General features: G+C 29.4%; 1 protein-coding gene across 7 annotated transcripts in view; it reads right to left on the reverse strand.

The window, feature by feature from the left end:
• Positions 1–1,309: 1,309 nt before the first annotated feature.
• LOC143067624 (unconventional myosin-XVI-like) overlaps positions 1,310–12,698 on the reverse strand; it is a 121,885-nt gene continuing 110,496 nt past the window's right edge. For 2 of the 7 annotated variants that reach the window (XM_076241009.1, XM_076241008.1), the window contains 6 exons: positions 11,628–11,731; positions 9,881–9,901; positions 9,085–9,204; positions 8,388–8,411; positions 7,184–7,510; positions 1,310–5,776 (listed from right to left, as the gene is read on the reverse strand). In XM_076241009.1, the coding sequence (XP_076097124.1) occupies positions 5,600–5,776; positions 7,184–7,510; positions 8,388–8,411; positions 9,085–9,204; positions 9,881–9,901; positions 11,628–11,731 (773 nt within the window). In that variant the 3' untranslated portion in view covers positions 1,310–5,599. The remainder of the gene's footprint in view (positions 5,777–7,183; positions 7,511–8,387; positions 8,412–9,084; positions 9,205–9,880; positions 9,902–11,627; positions 11,732–12,698) is intronic. The other 5 variants (XM_076241011.1, XM_076241010.1, XM_076241013.1 and 2 more) reach the window with 5 other exon arrangements.

Genomic DNA, 12,698 nt, shown 5'->3' on the forward strand with positions numbered 1-12,698 from the left:
TGAACCATAAAAATGAGGTCAAGGTCAGATGAACCATGCCAGACAGACAAGTACACCTTATAATCAATCTATACATTAAATATAGTTGACCTTTTGCTTCTAGTATCAAAGAAACAAACTTAACAATGAAAACATTACATTGACCAATGAACGATGAAAATGGAGTCAAGGTCGGTTGATCTCTTCCAGACAGACATATGCACCTTACATTCATTCCTTGCAACAAATATAGTTGATCTATTTTGTTATAGTTTCAGTAAAATGGAGACCAACATACAAAAACTTTACATGGAGCAATGAACTGTGAAAATGAAATCGAGGTCAAATAAAACCTGCCAGACTGACATGCACACTGTTAAATATTTCCATACCCCAAATATATTTGATCTATTCCAACACACAAAAACATAGCTTTATCATCTGAACAAATAAAATAGAGGTCAAGGTCAGATGACTTGCCAATTGGACATGTACACCTTACAATCATTCCATACACTAAATATAGACAACCTATTACTTACTATTATAGTATCTGATATATAGACTTGACCACAAAAACTATACCTTGTTCACTGATCCAAGAAATGAGGTCAAGATCCAATGAAAACTCTGACGGCATGAGGACATTATAAGATACACACATACTTAATATGTATCCTATTTATCATAATAAGAGAGAAATTAACACTACAAAAAATCCTAACTTTTTTTTAAGTAGTCACTGAACCATGAAAATGAGGATAATGGACATATTACAGATGGAAAATTCAAAACAAAAGGCATTTAAATTCAAAGTATGAAGCAAACAGGTCTTCCAACGTTTAAAATATAAAGCTGTTAAGTAATTAGCTAATCCTGCAGTATCACTATCCCTATGTTGAGCTTTCTGCAACAGAAGCGGCAGGCCCTGAACATTGGAAATGAGGTCTTGGACATTAGACCAGGAAACTTTGTAGCATCAGGCATTTGTATACAAGGTATGAAGCACCAAAACTAGCCTTTTGCATAACTTATCGAAAGTCATTTCCAGCCAATTGGAGTCTTGGATTGAAATAACATTTTCATATCCATACAGAAACAAATATGGATAGAAGGGTATTATCGTAGTTGGTCTGAATAGGGTATTCTCCCAGTAATACAACTTTTAGCCTAAGGTAACCTGAATTTAATTATTTTAATACCTCTTTTTCCCATCCTATACTATTATAAAGATTATATTTTTCTATTAAAGATTTTAAAATATGATACAGTTTCAGCATAGAAACACAGTGATTGTTAACTGGCTATATAACATCAAATAAATCATCAATTGGAAATGTTTTATATTTTTAATCAAGGCTTTGTTAAGTCCTGCATAATGATACATATATCCAGACAATGATAATTAATGTAAGAGCTTACAAAATTACAAAACAATTATTTTGTCTCAATCAGATACAACATAAAAAGACAAAGAAATACATTTGTATAACAAATACAGAGAAAGTAAAAGTAATTGGTATATATCTTAATATCTTGTGTTTATACATTCACTGCAGCAATTAACTGAAATATCTGCCTCCTTCATTCAAATTTAAATTTAAAAAAATAAAAAAAATTGTGAAGAAGAAGTCTTAACTTCTTTACTATGTGATGTTAGATAATATGTATGCTATTTTAGACATGGTATCAAAATCAGGAGGAAGAAAATTCTGGAAGACAAAAATGCTTGTCCAAAAATATTGTTAGATACCATGAAAATAAAGACAAGGTAAAAATTTGTTGGATAAAACGAAACTTAGTATAAATTTTTTATCAATGACACCCAACACAAGAAACATATTTTCTTTTCTAAAAAAAAGTATACCTAAGTTTTTTAATGAGTGTTAACAGCAATTTTGTCAGAATGTATATTTTCATACGTATTACACATGGACTAATAATAATACAGTTTCTTCATTTTACAGAACTCTTATAGTACTGATAATTAAAAATTAAAATTTTCCATTCTGATTATTTTTTCATTTTAATAAAATGGTGAATTATTGCACAGCCAATTTTAATTGTTCAGAACTTTGGAAAAAAACATAATTTTTTCAGGTATATTGATGTGTAAACTGGACATATTTAAATAAACATTTGACACAGAAGGTTTTTTATGTAAACTTTGTAAGAGAAGGACTTCGATGTAAAGTTTCAGAGTGAACAGTCCAGTTAACACATCAATAAATATCCCTAATTGTGCAATCATATAAGAATTATCATAGTGTTATATTTCAAAATGGTTTAGTTTAGCATTACTCTATAAAAATAGTTTTTTTGAAAAAATTTAAGCAAATTCAAGTTACTCATTTACTTAAATTTTTCACTTTGTAATAATTCAAAGAATTAAAAATCTTATTTGTGTTGCCTTAAAATTTGAGACAAATGAAATCCAATTTAAGGTCATTCCTTAAACCTAATATTATTAGTTCTGCCAAAATGTACCATTTACAATATTTAAAGATCAATGGTAGCTATTACTATTTGTAACCTTTCACACACATTGAAAACAAATGTATAGTATAAGCAAAATTAGAAGTAATTAAAGCTTAAATTACCAATAAAACTTGCATTTTTAAAGCATCAAATTTGTTGAACCTCATACTTAATTTCATAAGTAGTTAAATCTAACAAAGATATAAATACTGGTAAAATTCTTTTTATGGATGCACAATTTTCAGTATTTGTCAGGGGTCATTATTGGAAGAAAAAGGCTTTAAACACATATGACCATGTTCAAATTTTTGAAATTTGTATGATAATTCAAGAATAATAGTATTCACCAATACATTTGTATTTGTATTTACCTGTAATTAAAACTTTAAAAGCAGCGAAAATTCAAAAACGAAAATTCAAAAACGTATGAGATTCAACTAACATTTATGTATATTGCACTTGAAAGATTTTGACTCCATCACTAATAAATGTAAACAAATAATAAAATACATAAAAAAAAAATATATAAATTACTAGGATTTCTGATTTTATCTGTATATAATATAAAGTAAAATCTGCCTTGCTATGTAAACCATTGCATAAACTTCATTCCTTAAAAATTCTATAAATAGATGTAAAGCAATTTTTAAAAATCAGGGAACCTTTTAAAGTGTTCAGATCTTAATATATATTCAATACCATGAAACTAGTGGAGATATAGAACAAGACAAATCTGTCATAATTATTGTAAATCTAACTAAGAATGATAATATTTTCTAAATGATAGAAATATGTAGCCACCTTCACTAGTTATCCAAACTAGGAAGAAGTTTGAGAAATTAGGAGATTTTACTTGTAAAATATAGGCAAAAAGTCAAAAAATCATTTGGTTCCAAAAATTTCAGCCATTTTGAATTGCTTTAAATATTACACCACCGTTGGCTATTTGACAGATGTGGATTTTGACTTTTTATAGAACTACATCAGTATTAACTGTTGAACAAATAATGAATTATAATGACATGCATGCTAAATTATATCCCAAATAAAGCCATTTAAATCGCTATTTATACAACTATCAACAAAATATAAATTAAATCTAATAATGTTTTAATAAATGTTCTGAAAGAGAAATGACACAATAAATTAATGTTCCGTCATATGGCACCCTTCCAAGAAACTTCTTGGCTAGCAGATGTTGAACTCCTCATAAATATATATATAACAATCTTCAGAAAGCCTACAACATAGTTCTAAATAACAATGTAAGAATATAAAGATCATTGCAATTATTATCTATAAAACTGCCATTTTTATGTTGTATAATGCTGCATTATTGGCCTTATAAATGCATTTGAAAAGAAATTATTCAAGCTAGACAAGTTTTCAATTCTGTTTGCAAATCATAAGCAGCTGGCTGAGTGACATTCAATTTTTTTTAATTTGACAATTTTTTAAAATAGATTTATGATATAGTACTTGATTTTATGTCATATAAATTGCTTTTATCTGCAGATTAAAACATTTCCAAATGTTGATAAATAAAATCAATCTTATAAATAATCAACATGAAAAAAAAGTCATGCAAACATGATTTATAATGCATATATGTGCATTAGCATATAATATACTGCAGAAATGCATGCTATTTCTCAGCAAAAAATTGAAAAGAGCAAAATGCATGAAAATAAAATTAATTAATTTTCATAATTTTGTGACACTCTCAAAAAACCTTGTAACAGCTTATATATATTTTAAGCATGAAATTGAGTATCAATGTTTTAATTAATGTAAACTTATATTCACACATTATAATATCACCCAAAATTATAAATATCACTCAATACAAAAATATCATTCTTTGAGATATACTTATTTTTTCTTTAAGGATACTTTTCGAACATTTTTGCCTGTAAACAGAAGTTATTTAATATTCATTAGTACATCCTCAAAAATCAATATGTTTGTGAACATCCAATGAAATTCTTTTTAATTTTCACTTCTGATATCCCAATGAACAAGAAATGTTGCATTAATTTCTTAAATTAAAAAAAAAATCTTCTCATATAATTTGGAAATAGAAACTTTATTTTCATGTTATCAAATATTAAACTTCATTCAATTAAAATAGATACCTTCAAATTAAACAAGCCAGTCAGTACTGTAAACGCTTGCATCTTTTCATTCAGAATAATGGTCATTCTCTAAGAACTGAACATAACATCAAACGCCTGTATTCTCAAGTTCAGACTTGATTAAATATCACACATAGCCCACATACTTGATCACCCTTCCAACGTGTAAGGACTGAACCTTTAATAATATATGCTTGAGGAGTTGCTGACATTTTGTTTAGACCGATTTACCTTAGATCCATACCCTATACATGAAATTTGAAATACTGCTTACAAAACCCTTCATAGAATGGCCGTAGTTGTATCTACTCCTTGCTGATATCATCATTATATTGAGGTTAGTAAATGGCAAAATTGCATTAATTAGCACCATATTTGTTTGGTTTTTGTATAAACTGAATATAAGGACCTATTATATGGAAAATAAAAAAAGATTTCTTTTCAAAACATTTGTGCAGAAAATCATTCATACGCTTATCTAAATATTGTTCTGTAAAATTACCCTGCTAAAATTTGAGTACTTTGATTTTTCTGCCACATAGATCAGTAACTTTCTTCATTTCTAAGATATTTAACACATAAAACAAAATCTACTGCACAAAAATAGACATATTGACAACAATACATTTAAATAAATATTCACATCAATTTTGATAAAATGTAAGTTTCTGATCCTTTGGAATATACATAGCTCATTTAATGAACATGCAGCTCTCTCAACCACATTTATAACTTTCATACTCATTTCAAATGTGATATTAGTCATCTTGCAATTGTAAAATTTAGATAAAATTCAATCATCAAAAATACTCAAATCGTTATCAAGGTTATGGTAAGTTACTTAATATTTTGCATAAATTCTTCTGTGTTTTTATTTTAAAATTATACTCCATTACTAGTCCTTTTAAACACTACCTGATGGAATTGTTTACAAATTTATTTTTTTAGCATTCCAAAATTAAACAGTTGAAAATGAAAATTCCACATTTGAACAAAATCAAAATAACCTATTCAGTTTCGTTTATATCTTCTCGTTCATCCCCCCAGTTCTTTATAGCCCCTCCTCGTTTCATCATAATTTCTTTCTTCCATGCTGGAATTTCACCTGAATCTTCTTCTTGATCCATTTGAGTTTCTATTTCCCTTCTCCTTTCTTCTCTTCTTCTTCTTTCATCCTCTCTCTCCTTAAAAAAATCAATAAAATCTATTGAAAGAAAAAGGTATACATTTATACTCTGACTGAATACAGCAGGTTAAATTTTATGATTAAATTTTACAGACAAAACAATTTCTTCTTGAAAAAAAGGAATACTTCTAAAAGACTTGAATAATACCCAAACTAGAAGTTGGATACAAGTTTAAGAGGAATTGTTTAAAACTTTATAGGAGGGATATGAAACAATACTACAGGAAAAATTTATTGCTTATGCAAGGCTTACCAATTTCGAAATACACATTACGTTTTTGTGTATGGGAGGATTGAATTTTTTATTGAGTGCTCCCAGGACTTACTTCATTGTATTTGCATGTATTTATTTTTAGAGGTAACAGATAAAATAAATAGAAGGTCCATGGTATATGTGTGGAAAATTGGAAACTTTGAAAAACAAACAAAATTGAAATAAAGTTCAGGCACCTTTCCACTCAGATACCCAGAAAAATGAAAAAGGGCAATTGTTTTAAGCTTCAAGGTTAAATCATTGTAAATATGCTAAAACCCTGTGACATCAACAATTTATCAACACCATTAATAAAGATGTCACAATTGTCTATGTTTATACATATGTTCTCAAAGTGCCCCTTCTATCCATGTTAACATGGTTTACTATCTAATGTATTGTAAGTACATTGTAACAGTAGTTGGTTCAATTAATTTTAGGATTACTCAATCCTTCAAAACATGTTGATCACTGGAGGAAAATTGATTCAGAAAACAAATATTACACATATACAAAAAAGTTCACTAGCATGACTTTGCACTTGTTAACAATATCAACGTGGTTCACAGGGAAGAAATGAATATGATAACAGGAAGAACAGTTTCATATACCATGATTACATGAAAAAGTGCTACATGTCGGCTCTTTGGCTGGGAAATATGAAACAAAATATGTAATGTTATCAGACACAAAATTTGTGTCACACTGACCTTCCTGCTTTGAAAGATAATCTTTATTTTCAGGAAATATTGGTCCACCTGGCAGAAACTTGATTCCATGTTGAATGATAGGTCATTTAAAACATGATTCAATGACATAGCTTTATCTCTATGGCCTTACTTCTTTCATGTTAGTAACAAAACATTTGTGCTTCCAAAAAAACAATATTAGCTGTGTTTTTTAACATGCATGATAAATTTTCCAAATTTTTTCTGTTGATTTTACAGTGATAAACTAAAGTCTAAAAGTTATCAACTGTGTGCAATGTATGATACCAGAGCTTTTACTAACAGACATCCTATTATTTTGAAAGGGTGTACACAAATGTAATATGATTTTTAAACATTGAAATTTGATTTCATCGCGAATCATTTTTATGAATTCTAACACCATGGTAATACTCTTAGCATTTCATGTAAGTAATTATCTTACTCCGTCATCCATGATATCTGGGGGAGGAGGAGGTGGGGGAAGATCAGGGTCAGGTACAGGTACACTCTTCTTAGGTTTCTCCACAACAGCTGGAGGGGGTGGTGGTGGTAATTTGTCAGTTTCAACCAGCACTATTTTTTTAGTCTGAATCGTCATGAGTACTTCAGGCTTTTTTGTTTCAAAAGCTGGAATGTTTTGTTTGATTTCTTGTAGAGGTTTTGTGTCCATTGGTCCTTTAATGGGTGTTTCTTGTAATGTTTCTTTCGGTTGAGATTCAGATTTTGGTTTAACTGGTTTTAACTTGACTTGGTCTGGTGATTCAAATTTCTACAAACAATCAAAATGATCACACACAAAATGCAAACACATGCATGATTTCAACACACAATGTAAATACATCAACATGAAAACATTTATTGGAAAAGAGTTTGTATCAATAAGAGTTTCATAAAATGATCAGATTTGTCTCCCTTTGCATTACTTAGATTTAACAATTAGAGATTTTTTTTCTGCTGCATGTAGTTAAAAGGTTTGGTTGGTTTGCTTGCTTTGTTTATATCTATTAATTGCAATTGTTAAACTTAATTACAATGCTTGAGCAAACAGTAACACAAACAAAGCAAGCAAGCCAACCAAACTTTAAAATACACTCATTAGGAAAATAGCTCTAAATCATTTTATCATTTGCTTTTGAAAAATCTTGTTGATACAAATATGGATTCAATAATGACTGAATAATATCAATGATGAAAAAACAAAAATGCAGGAAATGGAAGACAAATGGAATAAAGATTCAATCATTAGTATCAGTATTAACAAAATATTAAGGGTGGGGAAAATCTACATCATTCCAGCTCAAATCTTCAATCTTCTGTAGTCAGGATACCGTTAAAATAATGTCCTATAAGTTATCAAGGATAGCGCAAAATCTTATGCTAACTATAATTCAAATTTAGAAGGGCAAAACTGCATTGAAAAAGAGATCTTATGAATTCTTGTATGGTAATTATATTTTTTTTTAAAGAGAAATGGTACATTTTTAAACTGTACATTTAAATAATACTGCTTTAAAGAGAAATGGTACATTTTTAAACTGTACATTTAAATAATACTGCTTTAAAGAGAAATGGTACATGTTTAAACTGTACATTTAAATAATACTGCTTTAAAGAGAATACAAATGTATTTAATATCAATGGCTTACTTTCTTCTCCTTTTGTTTCCTGGCCTACAAAACATAAATTAGTTATTTGTTAGTTCGTGCACACAAATTCATGCAACTATTTTTAGTAATGACACAAATAGACTTTTTTGTATTTCATATACCGCTCAACCAAAGTTTCATGTTGTTAATAACCCTGTTTGAAAGTGGTGAATTTACAACTCTTTAACTATGACCGTAATATGATGGGTTTACCCAATCTACATTTATTCAGCTCCAATAGCTCTGCATACTTTTAGAGGTCAACTTTATGACATAAATATTGAAGTTGATGCATGTTCCCTCAACCTGAGGCTGTCATGTGTCTCATGTTTAACATCTTGAGCTCAAATGCAAACTTGAAATTTTGAAATTGGATAAAACTGTTTTTTTCTGCTTGAGTCATGGCTTCCCTAGGTGTTCGAAGAAATATAACTACTAATCATGTCTATAATTGAAATCCACATAATGAACAACTACTTCTGGTTGCAGGCTCAGTTCAAGCCAAAATCAGGAAAAATCGAGGAAACAATTCAGCATGATAAAAGTTAATGAAAAATAGCATTCAATCTAACCACAAACACACCATGCAAAAAACAAACAACCCTTCATGATGTGACAACAGTTGTATATTTTCTTGGAATTAAACAACTTGTCTTAATATGATAACACCAAAAGTTGGCAATGACTTTTTAGTTACCTCATCCACCTCAAAATCCTCATTTTGTTTAAGCTGTGCTTTCTCCATTAAAATTTTTCGCTTCCACTCAGGTACATCCTTCCATTTTTCTTGTTCTTCTTTTTGCCGTCTAAGTTGCACCTAGAAGTTTAAATGGATTTCAAATAAATCTGATATATCTTTTTATTACATAAATTCCAAAATAAAGGATCATAACTTGATTATACGAATTTATAAGATTTCATATATAAAGATGATTTATGAAGACAAAAACAATGCATGCTGGTGTTGCTCTTAAAGCAAAGCATTGTTGTACAACATTTTGTGGTTTATTTAAAGACAATATTTTGATACATTGAAGCAAGCTGTAATATTTTCCACTGATAAAATAAAACCTGAAATACAAAACAATAAAGCAAACTAAGAATATTTGTAATCAAATCAAACAACTATTCACACACTGTTAGTAGAAAAATAATTTCAGCCTCTTTTTCATTTAACATTATGTATGCATTGGCATGTAGTGTTCACAATAAGTATATATTCAAACTTAAAATTAAGATCAACTATAAAATTTTCAAAAAGACATTTTATAGATATTTTATGTTTTTCTCAAGATTTTAAAAGTGCTTTTTAATTGAGAAAGTGTCCTTTTTGCTGATTTGGCAATTAAAAATGACAAATTCTTTTTAAATAGAAATACATTTTGACAAACACAATGACATGAGATCGAGACAGAAACATATACAGGACACCTTTATTTAGCTCGACACTAATTTTATAAACTCATTTTGAACACTTGATCTGCCAAACTTACCTCTTTTCTTTTAAGAAATTCCTGTAAGAATCAGGAAATATTTATAGTGGATGAGATGTCTGAGGAGTGATAGATGATTTGATGCCAGCATTCAAATTGGATATTTTTTAGATTTGCAGAAATGGTAAACTTTTCCATGTTTGCAAAACCATGTAACCAGCACAGTGTAATGATTAACTATGAATAATTTTGTCTGATTTGAAATTTTCTGTCAGACACTAGGTCATAAAATGTATTAAGACTATAATTAAATTCCAGTGTATCCAATTGTCCCTGAACATTAGTTTAAAGTGAAACGTTCTGAACAATCAACAGGAGTAAAAGCAGGTTTGGCCAATTTCCACTATATCAGTTTCCCACACAAAGTCAAAATCAGAAAGTTTGGGCAACCTACTAGATTTTTTTTTTATTTCAGTGCCTAACTGTTCACCTCAAAGATTTTTCAACAATTTTTACATATCTATAACATTAACATATTTGTCTGAGCTTGTTATAAGGAACAATTCAGATACCAAATACAATATACATGTCTTTCATAAAATTTGGATCAAAAGGCATCACTGACCAAATTGAAACTGAAAAGGTGGCACTGCCAACTGATGGTCACAAAAATTTTGTCCCAAAATCAACAGGTTTCTTTTCCATCCTTTTATCTTCCATCTGCATACGTTTCATTCCAATCAAACAGACTTAAGCTATTTATAAGTAACAATGACCTTGGCCTTGATCCCAAAATCAATAGACTTCATTCCCTTGCCTACATCTATCTAAGCTAAATTCAAACAAGCAAGGAATACTGAAGTTATTATCTGTAAACCATATTGTCAAATCACCTTAAACTGCACTTTTCAGCCATCCTTAGACTTTTGCAATTTGGTCACATATTAAAAATAGATGTCAAATATGTTACATAGCTGGTATGAACTGAATAGACACAAAGCGTTATGGTGTGAATCAACACGGCTTTTCCAATAATTTTTTTAACCTGTTTAAAACTTATTTGCAACTTTCATAATGGCAGATATATGAATTACACAATGAAGATGAGCTATAATTTTTCAAACTATTAACTTATTATGCAACATATGACTTTTAAAAGTTTTCAAAAGAGAAACTGTTTATTACAAACTGTAGTAAAATTAGCAAAATAACTTAAAAATTAATTCAATAAACTTCCATTTATGTATTTTCTTTACAGTTCACACATTATATAAATGCAAGCATAACAACATTTTGTCTTTAATCAAGAGTTTTAGATTTAAATTTTGATAAAAAAAATATGGAGGACAGACTAAAGTTCCCCTTATAACTGATCATAAGTAGTTGTGGTGTACAAGAAAATCTTTCATTGCCTAGCAAATAACAGATATTGTATAAGCCTTGTCTCATTGACAAGAACCCCTAATAGTCTATTAATGGAAGATGTTACTGTAAAGTGGACCATTTTGGATTGAAGTTGCTTAACATCTTGCTTTCCAGTGTCTTAATTTGGATTCGTCTTGAAAAATTCTTGAAAAATGAAAAACCTTTTCAGAGGAACTTCTGAACAATTTAAAACAGGTCAAGACTGTTGGTGCTCACTAGGAAAAGCAGGCCATTCATAGTGATGTAGCTTGGTATCCTTCTTTGTCATATCTTCTTATCATTCTAAAGCAGACAATTCTAGATGGGTTAAAGCAGTTTATCTATCAAGGTGAAACAATATTACAAATTAGGAGGCAAATATAATTCATTTTTACAAACTTACAATATATTCTTCTACTTTTTCTTGGTTCTTCTTTTCAATCATGTCCCTTTTCCAGTTTGGTACAGCTGCTGTAATGGGTGTATAGCCTGGAATCTGGTTGTAATCTGAAAAATACATTGTTCTTATGTTGTACTTTTACACCACTGTCCCAGGTAAGGGGAAAAATTTTGCAGTCGCATAAAAATTATTACTTTATCCCAATGATTTGGTTTTTTTTTGTTGTTGCTTAATCTTCAGTTTTCTGAGAAATGTTTTGTATTTGAGGTGTTTTATGGATGTATGGCAGTGTTTGTTTTTCTAAAACTGCCATTTCTTCCTTGCTCCAGTGGTATCTTCTTCCCCCCCCTTTTTTTTTACATCGGAATTCCTTTCACAAATTTTTACTAGGCAAACACTTTTAATTTAAACCTTTATACTATAAAATTACTAATGCATGAAACATGTTTATAAATTGAGAAGTTGATTCTAAATTGGGATGAGTGAAGTTAATTGATGTATGAGTAAGCATTTCAGATACTTTCTAAATATACCAGATGTTTGTTACAGCAGTAAGAATTTTAAGAAGGCATTCTAATTTAACTGTTAAATATAGACTAACTAATCCTGTGAGAAAGCTGTTTTAACTCTATTTTAAGATCAATATGCATGGAATTTAGATGAAGTTACTTGTAAAGAAACTCATACTCAGAATCAACAATTATTGTATCGTTGTCATTTTGTTTAATTTCTTTTGTTACCTATTCTTACATCGGACTCAGACTTCTTTTAAACTGAGTTTTACTGTGCATATTGTTGTGCGTTTGTTTTTTCTATATTGGCTAGAGGTATATGGGTAGGGTCGAGGTCTCAAAACTAGAGGCTCTCAAGAGCCTGTATCGCTCACCTGAATCTACCTGGGTTTTTGAATTCATATAAAAAAAGATAAAATTTGGCTACAAAGTAACAACACTTGGCCACAACCTCATTAGGAAAGGAACATTTATGCTATGTTTGGTTTCATTCAATTCAGTGGTTCTCTAAAAAGAAGAAATTTGTATGTATTTCCCATAGGGTTCTATGTTAAACTAAGTC

The sequence above is a fragment of the Mytilus galloprovincialis genome, chromosome 3 (genome assembly GCF_965363235.1).
Source record: "Mytilus galloprovincialis chromosome 3, xbMytGall1.hap1.1, whole genome shotgun sequence".
Classification (NCBI taxonomy): Eukaryota; Metazoa; Mollusca; class Bivalvia; order Mytilida; family Mytilidae; genus Mytilus; species Mytilus galloprovincialis.